This window comes from Lagopus leucura, unplaced genomic scaffold (assembly GCF_019238085.1).
Source record: "Lagopus leucura isolate 7727_CA_CO unplaced genomic scaffold, USGS_WTPT01 Super-Scaffold_100054, whole genome shotgun sequence".
NCBI classification, from domain to species: domain Eukaryota; kingdom Metazoa; phylum Chordata; class Aves; order Galliformes; family Phasianidae; genus Lagopus; species Lagopus leucura.
Genome location: NW_024962300.1, coordinates 421,058 through 430,450, shown reverse-complemented (window position 1 = coordinate 430,450; position 9,393 = coordinate 421,058). Strand labels below are relative to the sequence as shown.

General features: G+C 56.2%; 2 protein-coding genes across 2 annotated transcripts in view; both read left to right on the top strand.

The window, feature by feature from the left end:
* LOC122188033 (purine nucleoside phosphorylase) overlaps positions 1-1,033 on the top strand; it is an 8,690-nt gene extending 7,657 nt beyond the window's left edge. Inside the window, exons 5-6 of the mRNA XM_042885999.1 lie at positions 53-243; positions 819-1,033. Coding sequence (XP_042741933.1) covers positions 53-243; positions 819-1,030 — 403 coding nt within the window. The 3' untranslated portion in view covers positions 1,031-1,033. The remainder of the gene's footprint in view (positions 1-52; positions 244-818) is intronic.
* Positions 1,034-3,984: 2,951 nt separating this feature from the next.
* CALB2 (calbindin 2) lies at positions 3,985-8,417 on the top strand. The gene is made up of 11 exons (XM_042886114.1): positions 3,985-4,072; positions 4,830-4,906; positions 5,554-5,643; positions 5,740-5,820; positions 6,285-6,341; positions 6,419-6,496; positions 6,625-6,680; positions 7,091-7,130; positions 7,213-7,266; positions 7,936-8,007; positions 8,097-8,417. The coding sequence occupies exons 1-11, from the start codon at positions 3,985-3,987 to the stop codon at positions 8,211-8,213; spliced, it is 810 nt and encodes a 269-aa protein (XP_042742048.1). The 3' UTR covers positions 8,214-8,417.
* Positions 8,418-9,393: the final 976 nt, after the last annotated feature.

Genomic DNA, 9,393 nt, shown 5'->3' with positions numbered 1-9,393 from the left:
TGTGCCTCCCTGTGCCTCCCTGTGCCTCCCTGTGCCTCCCTGTGCCTTGCAGGTTCGGCGTGAGGTTCCCCTGCATGTCTGATGCCTATGACCAAGATCTGCTCAGCCTGGCTATGGAGAGTGCCCAGGAGCTGGGCTTCCTGGGCTTCACCCGAGATGGGGTGTACTGCATGATGGCAGGTCCCTGCTATGAGACCATCGCCGAGTGCCGCCTGCTGCAGGCCCTGGGAGCAGATGCTGTGGGTGAGCTGCATGGGCCAGGCTTCTGTGGTTCAAATGGGTGCTTAACAATGGGTTAAACAACTCGTCCTGCACAAGGCTGACCTTTTTGGTCTTCTAGGATGGATCTGCAGAGCGAGTCTGTGTGCTTATGGTGTCTAGAGCGAGGAGCCAAGCACAATATTCTGCTTATTTCCCAAATCATACGTATCCCACGCTCAGGTGGCTCCACTTCAGTGGGACCCAATCAAAAATAATTGTGCTTTTCCATGATCTTTAACGTTCTGGAACTCTTGCTGTGCCTTTCCCTACAAAGCAGACCTCCACAAGAGCTCTGGCTGTTCAGGGATGGCAACTGCAGTACCTCTCATGACCCCAAGTCCAACCCCAACCTACTCTACCACATCCCTCAGTGCCACATCCCCATGGCTCTGGGGCACCTCCAGGCACAGTGACTCCCTCTGTCCTGTGGGGTAGCTGTCACTGCTTCACTGCTCTTTCTATGCAACCCAAACCTCCCCTGGCACGACCTCCTTTCAGAGAGCTGTTTTGCTGTGAATCCAAACCAGCTCCACTCATCCTGCTCCTCTCCTCCCCAGGCATGAGCACCGTGCCAGAGGTGATCGTGGCCCGGCACTGTGGCCTGTGTGTCCTCGGGCTGTCCCTCATCACCAACACGGCAGTGATGAGCTATGGCAGCCAGGAGAAAGCCAGCCACGAAGACGTTCTGCGTGTCTCAGCGGCCCAGGCCAAAGCCCTGCAGAACTTGGTTGTGCACCTCATCGGCAAGCTTGGCCCAAATTCCCCCTGACCTCAAGCATTTAGCATCCGAATCACAGCGCACGGATGCTAGGATGTGCCAAGGGAGAGCCCTTGGTGAGCTGGTCCCAGTTTGGAACCCAGCGTTATCCAGTTTGGAACAGATTGTTGGTTTCTCTTTCTGGTTGGGATGGTCCCACTCTGATGTCCCAGCTGGGAGGAGATGGTTGAGCTTTGTCTCTGTGCTTTAGCTAGTTGGATGCTGAGGTTTGCTCTGAATCTTGCCGCAATGATCCCCTTTTTGGTAGCCAGCTGCCTTGTTGGCCTAGGAAAGTCCTCTGCTGGCCTGTGGAAAGATTGAGCTTTCCATGAACCTAAGACGCATCAGGAGCCACCGTGCTCTCGTTATGCTGATGGGCTATGAGGGAAAGGTGACTGTTCCCCATATCAATGCATTATTCATTATCCCCCAAAGGTCGGACTGTGGCTGAGTGTGAAGCAGGGGCTGTAATTACGAGGTGACTTTTTACATTCATTTATCTTGGAGCTCTCCATCAAGCCCACCGCTGTCAGAGCCAGCACTCACCAATGACACAGGCTGAACCCAGCAGCCCAGCTCATTGTGGAGAGCTTCCAATCTGCCTTCCTAAATTTAGTGGATCAATTGCACGCCAGCACTCTGTGCAGGCTTCAGCCCACTGTGACATCCCTTTGCCTTGGGGCACAGAAGGATGCTGTGGCTCAGTGAATTTGTCTGGGTGGGTATTTGGAGCCTTCTGTGTTGGTACCAAGGGATGGATGCTGTGTTGGGAGCGATGCAGATGTTGGCACCGTCAGAATTATAGGATGGTTTGCGATGGAAAGGACCCTAAAGGCCGTCTGCTAACACTGAGCAGGGACACCCACAGTTCCATCAGCACTCACAGCCCCGTTCCCTGACCTTGCTTGTGTGCAGGGATGGGGCAGCACCAGCTCTCTGAGCAGCCAACTTTCCCCTCTCCCTTCTCAGACCCATCCCAGCCTGTGCTTGTTTTGTTACAGGGCAGAGGGAGGCTGGCTAATATCCCCCTGCCTGGAAAATGGTGCTTCATGTTCATCTAATTAATACTTGGTAAATACAAAGCCTCTCAAGTGCACGCAGAAGGCAGCTGTGCGGTTGGCCGTAGCTAAGGCTGGGATTTCAGGTGGCCTCGTTAATTAAGCAGCATCAGGCTGGGCTGCAGTGTGCAGGGAGGCCTCTGGGTGGGGGCCTGGGCTCCTCCAGCACCATTGGCCCTCCCTGAGGGGCGGGTGGTGGGCTCTAAGGATGGCTGTAGGTGGGACTTCATGTAAGGCAGCTTTTAGGGTGAAGCCATGTGCGTACGGGTTCCCAACATCTACCAAATGACTCTTCTACCTTTGCCAAATTGTTCTATAGAAATGCTTCCTAGTCTAACCGTAGATAGATTAGGTTGGAAGGGACCTTAAAGATCATCTAGTTCCAATCTCTGCCCATCAACCCGTGCTTATGACCTCTCTAGGCCACGTCCCTCAGTGCCACATCCCCGGGGCTCTTGGGCATCCCTAGGGATGGTGGCTCTTCCAGATCCTTGCAGGCCGGTGCCTCGCTGCTCAGTCCAAGAAGAAATTTTGCCCAACGCCCAATCTGAAATGAGGGGGAGATTTACCATGAATGAGAGGATCCATCTGGTTTCGAGGCGCTTTCAGCCCAGCCATCTTTATTGCTGATGGGTTTCCAAAGGCACGATGGTGCCAGGGGGGAAATAAAGCTTGCTGCGATCCTGGAAAGGGGCTTTTTGTGTTTGCTGTTCTGGTGCTGGGGGTTAGCAAGGAACCCAGCAGGACCTGAATGGGGTCTGTTTCAGGATGGGCAGGTGCCAAAAAAGCCTGTGCTTTGCCCTCAAGTTAAGTGAACTCCATCAGACATTTCTCTCTACCAAAAATCTGCCTTTGAATGGAGGGCTTTCTGGTTTTTCCCATGGTCTGCACTGCAAGGATGTGCTGCTCTTGGCCACATCGTATTGCATCTGTCAGGGCTGAAACTTTAAAGGGAGAGGAAAGGAAAAGCAATGGGGCCAGACCCTGAACCCCCAAACTTACTCCCCAAAGCTTCATCTCCTCACACTCCATTGCATCCTATGGATACCAAGGCTGCATCCCTGCCCTGTGCCGAGCATCCCTGCGTTCTTCCCGTCATTAATTAATCACATCCATCAGCTGAGAGCTCTGGATGTGAATTATCTTTTTCCACCCCTGTAGCCATGGCAACACATCCCGCCGGACAGCGGTGCCCAAAGCCCTGGGATGCTGTGTGCTGGGCCATGGGAATTGTCCCTGCCCAGTCTGGGGGGAGGAGGAAGGGGGCAGAAATTCTCCTCCTGTGGGGGGGTCAGATGGCCCAGGACCAGGGCAGGTGATGTGGGGAGGGGGTGACGATGCCTGGAGGGATGCAGTGACAGAAGGGAGGGGCAAAGTGATGGGAGGACAGGGGTATGTGGCAGGGGTCAGGGTACTGGGAGGAGGTAGGTGGCAGAGGGCAGGGGTGAGTGATGCGGGGTGGGATAGAGGACATCGAGTAGAAGCGTGGGGTGAGGGTAGGGGACACGGGACAGGGGTGGGAGACAGAGAACAAAAGTAGATAAGGATAGATGACATGGGCAGATGTCGCTGAGAAGGGAGAGGTGTCACGGGGCAGGGAAAGGTGACGGGGCAGGGATGGGTGCCAGGACGGGGGGAGGCGGCACTGAGCAGGCAGCACGGGGCGAGGGGAAGCGACTTGGGCAGGTGACACTGGGTCGAGGCGGTTAACGCAGGGCAGGGGGCACGGGGCAGAGCTGGGTGACACTGGGCAGAGGCAGGTGGCACAGGAGCCGGGCGATGACGCGGCGCATCCCTCCCCGCCCGGTGCGGTGCGGTGCGGTGCGGTGCCGCGCTCCCCCTGGCGGCCGCGGGTCGGCCGGGTATAAAAGCGGGGGGCGGCGGCGGGCGGCGGGCAGCGGCGGGGAGATGGCGGGGCAGCGAGCCCCGCACCTGCACCTGGCGGAGCTCAGCGCCTCGCAGTTCCTCGACGTGTGGCGGCACTTCGACGCCGACGGTCAGTGAGAGCCGGGATGAGGGGGGAGTGCGAAGTGATGGGGAACGGGGAGAGTTGGGGGTGTCGGGGGGCTCGGTGCGGGTCCCGAAGTCTCGCCGTGTGGAGGTGGCGATGCGGTGCTGCTCCGATGGGAGCGGAACGCGGAGCCCGGACGGGGTCGGGGTGCTCTGTGCGGTGGTTTGTCGGGAGAGAGCGGGATGGAAAGGGGGAAAGGGAAAGAAGAGAGAGGGGAAAGGGGGGGAAAAAGGATAAAAGGGAGAAAAGGCAAAAAGGAGGGGAAAAGGAAAAAATAGGGGTGAAGGCAAAGAAAAAAAAGAGGTAAAAGAGGGTGAAAAGAGAAAGCAAAAAAAAATTAAAAAAGAAAGGGAAAGAGAAGCAAAAATTAAAAAAAAAAAAATTAGGCAAAACTACAAAGATGAAAAAGAAGCAAAAGCTGAAAAGATGCAAAAAGAACGAAAGCAAAAAACCGAAAGATGCAAAAAGAACCGGAGCACAAACTGAAAGATGCAAAAAACCCAAAGATGCAAAGAGAGCAAAACGCAGCCCAGCGCCATGCAGCCCCCCGGGCTCTGTGCCCCCAGGGGTTGTGGGGGGCTGTAGGGCTGTAGAAGATCCTCTGGGGTGGTGGTTGGGGCGTGCTGAGGTGGCCGGGGCTCTGCACATCCCCCCGGCATCCCACCGGTGGCATCGGACCCCCCGTCCCATCCCTGCTCTGCGTACACAAGGGGGGTTCATTTCCTTTCTTCCCCCTCCCCAGGGAATGGCTACATCGAAGGCAAAGAGCTGGAAAACTTCTTCCAGGAGCTGGAAAGTGCCAGGAAGGGCACCGGGGTGGTAAGGTCACCGTGTGGCCCCGCGTGTAGGGACCAGCGCTGGGGTGGGATGTGCATGCTGCTGCGCTGGGGGCATCCAGCCTTAATGAGGAAGCGCTAATTAAAAGCAATAGAGGAGCTGTGGGGCTTCTGGAAGAGGGGGAGGGGGTAGGAACTGAGGCGCAGGTCATCCTTCAGCTCCTGGTGTGATGCTGGGATGCTGGTGGCCGTGGCACTTGGGCCATTGGGTGTCACCCCAACCAGGCTACGTGTCCTGTGTCCCCTGTCCCAGAACACGGGAATGGGGATGGGATAAGATGGAGATGGGATGAGGATGAAGATGGGGATGGGGGACAGGATGGGGACTGGGATGGGGTGGGGTGGGATGGAGATGGGATGAAGATGAAGATGGGATGGGGATGGAATGGAGATGGGAGTTGGGTGGTGATGAGGATGAAGACGTGGATGGGAATATGGATAAGGACGTGGCCAGGGATGGTGATGGGATGGCGTCAGGAATGGGGATGGGATGGAGTTGGGATGGACGTGGGTGTGGGGATTGGATGGGGATGGAGGTGGAGGTGGGATGGGATGAGGACAGGGATGAGAATGGGGACTGGGATGGGACGGGATAGGGAAAATGTTCCTGACCCCTCTTGCTGCTGGCAGGACTCCAAGAGGGACAGCCTGGGTGACAAGATGAAGGAGTTCATGCACAAGTATGACAAAAATGCAGATGGCAAAATCGAGATGGCAGAGGTGAGGGATGCGGGAAGAGGACGGGGCTGCGGGGCCATGAGGGATGGTGGAGCTGGGGTGTGTGCAGTGCTCCATTGAAACCAGCTGTCCCTGCAGCTGGCCCAGATCCTGCCCACGGAGGAGAACTTCCTGCTGTGTTTCCGCCAGCATGTGGGCTCCAGCTCAGAGTTCATGGAGGTGAGCGGGGAGGGCAGTGGGTTTTGGGGCCGCTGAGCACCCTGCCTCCATGCTGAGTGCTTTAGGGATGCGCTGGGGGTGCTGTAGGTCTACCAAAAGCCAGCTGGGTTTTGGAGACGTGAAGTGATGATGCACGGCCATCATGCTCTCCTTGGGCGCTGACCCCAGGCTCCAAGCTGGAGGCAACATCTGGAAGCAGAGTTTAGTTGGGGAGGGTAATTAAATATTTAGGGTCTGTTGTGGTGAGGACTGTGGCATTTGAAGGTGGGTTGGAAAGCATCCAGCCCATGGGTGGTAGGATCACAGACAGCAGCTGGCATGGAGCGTGATGACGTGGGTGGGGTGTCCCCATAATGACACGGGTGGGAGGTGTCCCCATTCCACTGGGATGCTGTGGGATCGTCACCAGGATTGGGATCCGTGTGGCACCACTCATGGTGACGTCCATGGTGGCCCCTTTGCAGGCATGGAGGAGGTACGACACGGATCGCAGTGGCTACATCGAAGCCAACGAGCTGAAGGTGGGCTGCCTGCATGGCCTCATCCCCGGCGTCACCCAAGGTGACAGCGGGCAGACAGTGTGGCACTGTCCTCGCAGGGCTTCTTGTCGGACCTGCTGAAGAAGGCGAACCGGCCGTACGATGAGGCCAAGCTGCAGGAGTACACGCAGACCATCGTATGTGGCAGCCAGTGGGGATGTTGGGCTTGGCCCCACGTGGCCTTTTGGACTTCCATGGTCCCGTGGTTGCAGCAGGAGGGAGGGATGGGGCGAGGGGTGACCTGGTCCCGCTTTTGTCCCAACAGCTGCGGATGTTTGACATGAACGGGGACGGGAAACTGGGCCTCTCCGAGATGTCCCGGTAAGGCCACGAGCGGTGGGGAGGAAGAGGAAACCCCAAAGACACCCACAGGAGGTGTTTTGAGTCAGGTTGCCACCCGTCTGGCTTCACTAACCTGTTGTTTTTTTTAAGGAAAAAAAAAAAGCCAAAAATCTGTATTCTAAAAAGGCTGCTTCCAGGTGCCTTCATCCCTTCTGCCCAGACCCCTCTGGGTTCCCGTTTCCTTCAGATCCCCACCCTTTGCCCTGAGGCTCAAATTGACCCTGGAAAAGAAAAGAATGGGGGAAAAAAGAGTGATTTTTGGCCAACTCAGGTTCCCTCCTTGCCACAGAGACGTGGGTGGGCTGGGAGCACTGGTCACACATTGGTCACCAACGTGATGTTTTTTGGGAAGCCCGGCTCACTGCTCCCATCCGTCCCTTGTTTTTCAGACTGCTGCCTGTGCAAGAAAATTTCCTTCTTAAGTTTCAGGTAAAAAAATAATTATTATAGTTATCATTCCCACCCCCTGCTTGCAATGTGCCTCCTCACATCCCCATCTCTCGCTGCCCAGGGGATGAAGCTGTCCTCGGAGGAGTTCAACGCGATTTTTGCTTTTTATGATAAGGTATGGGGATGGTGGGAGAGGACACGGGGAGCCCCAGTATGAATAGGGACCTGGGGACAGAGCGGCTTGGGACGGCCCTGTGTCACTGGGATGAGGCTGGGGGGATTCTGAGGAGGTCTGGGTGAAGGCTGGGTTCTCACTGGGCACATCTCTGCTCCATCCTTGGGGTTGAGAGGGTTTGGGGTGGCGTCTCCATAGGGAGATGTTTCCCTCCGTGGGGCTGAGAGGGTTTGGGGGAGGTTGGGGTGAAGGTCAGCGTCTCTTTGGGGAGATGTCTGCTCCCTCTACGGGACCGAATGGGTTTGGGGAAGGTTCTGGTGAAGGCTTTGGAGTCTCGTAGGGGACATCTCTGCTCTCTCCATGAGAATGAGAGAGTTCTGGGGAGGTTCTGGTGAAGGTTGGGTTCTTCTTGGGGAGATCTCTTGTTTCCTCTATGGGGCTGAGAGGGTTTGGGATGGGGTCTGCTTGGGGAGATCTGTGCTCGCTCCATGGGGCTGAGAAGGTTTGGGATCTCTCCATTGGGAAGGTTGAGATGAAGGTTGAGATCTCTGTGGGGGAAGGTCAGGGTGAACGCTGTCATCTCCTTGGGACACCCGCTGTTCCCCCCATGGGTTTGGGAGCTGTTGGGTGGGTTCCAGGCTCCCATCCCATTCCCACTCACCCCACCAGGACGGCAGCGGCTTCATCGACGAGCACGAGCTGGACGCCTTGCTGAAAGACCTCTACGAGAAGAACAAGAAAGTAAGCAGGGATTGAACGGGGCGGCACCAAACCCAGGGGTCCAGGGCACCCTGAGACCCATCCACCCGGCACCCCAAACCTCCCCGCAGGAGATGAGCATCCAGCAGCTCACCAACTACCGCCGGAGCATCATGAACCTGTCAGACGGCGGCAAGCTGTACCGCAAGGAGCTGGAGGTGGTGCTGTGCAGCGAACCCCCCCTGTAGGCTTCCCCCATCCCCGGCCCCACGGCGCGGTTTTCCCATTAAAATCCCCGCTTTGGGTGTGATTTTTCTTTTCATTTTTCCTTCTAATCCCATCCACCTGGTTGGCTTTTGGTTGGTTTATGATTTCCAGGCGTTGCTGGGAGTGCTTTGTGGTCGTTTGGGTTTTTTTTGCTCTCGAGTTGTTGAGTTTGATTTCTTTATTTTTTTTTCTCGGTTTACCAAAGAAGAGCTATTTGCGAATAAAGCCGCGAGGCCGCCTCGCTGGGGCACAACCAATAGATTTAGAGCAAAAAGAAAAAAAATGTTGGAAAAAAGGGTGATTGCACCACTGGAGGCTTTTTTCTCTCTCTTTTTTTAATTCTGTGATGCTTTCTGATGGGAACATTGGGGGTTTCTGTGCCTGTTGGAGCAGGGTGATCCCTCAGCCCTGTGGGGATCCCAGTATGGGTTAGTACGGTCCTGTATGGCCTTGCATGGCCCTGTGCATCATGCTGCAGCCCTGTAAGGTGCAGTACAGCCCCCTGCTGTGGAGCAGTGCAGCATAGAATCACAGCGTGGTTGGGTTGGAATGGACCTTGCAGCCCATCCAGGCCCAGACCCTGCCATGGACTGGCTGCCCCACAGATGTGCCTCCAGGGATGGCACCCACAGCTCTGGGCAGCACCTCACTGCCCTCTGAGGGAAGGATTTCTTTCTGTCATCTCACCTACATCTCCTGTTAGATTAAAGCCATTCCCCCTTGTCCTGGATGCAGTACTCCAGGTAGGGGCTCAGGAGGGCAGAGTGGAAGGGAAGAATCCCTTCCCTCACCCTGCCATCACCACTCTGTTGATGGAGCCCGGGATGCTGTTGGCCTCCCAGGCTGCCAGCACACACTGCTGGCTCACATTCCACTTTTCATCCACCAGGACCCCCAGGTCCTTCTCAGTAGGGCTGCTCTCAGTGAGTTTTTCACCCAGTCTGTAGGCATGCTTGAGATTGCCCCAAGTAAAACATCTTGCACTTGGCCTTGTTGAACCCCATTAGATTCACATGCACCCAGCTTCTGAGTCTGCACAGGTCAGGGATGGCATCCCTTCACCATTGTGGTCCCATGTCCAAATCCCAGCCCCCATGCCCATACCCTTGTCCCTATGCCCACATCCCAGCCCCCATGCCCATACCCTTGTCCCCATCCCAG

Excerpts from the sequence above, each read along its gene's own strand:
- CALB2 (XM_042886114.1), top strand. The coding sequence starts at position 3,985 with ATGGCGGGGCAGCGAGCCCCGCACCTGCACCTGGCGGAGCTCAGCGCC. Across the intron at positions 6,342-6,418 it reads TCGAAGCCAACGAGCTGAAG|GGCTTCTTGTCGGACCTGCT; the intron begins GTGGGCTGCCTG and ends CTGTCCTCGCAG. Across the intron at positions 7,131-7,212 it reads ATTTCCTTCTTAAGTTTCAG|GGGATGAAGCTGTCCTCGGA; the intron begins GTAAAAAAATAA and ends CTCGCTGCCCAG.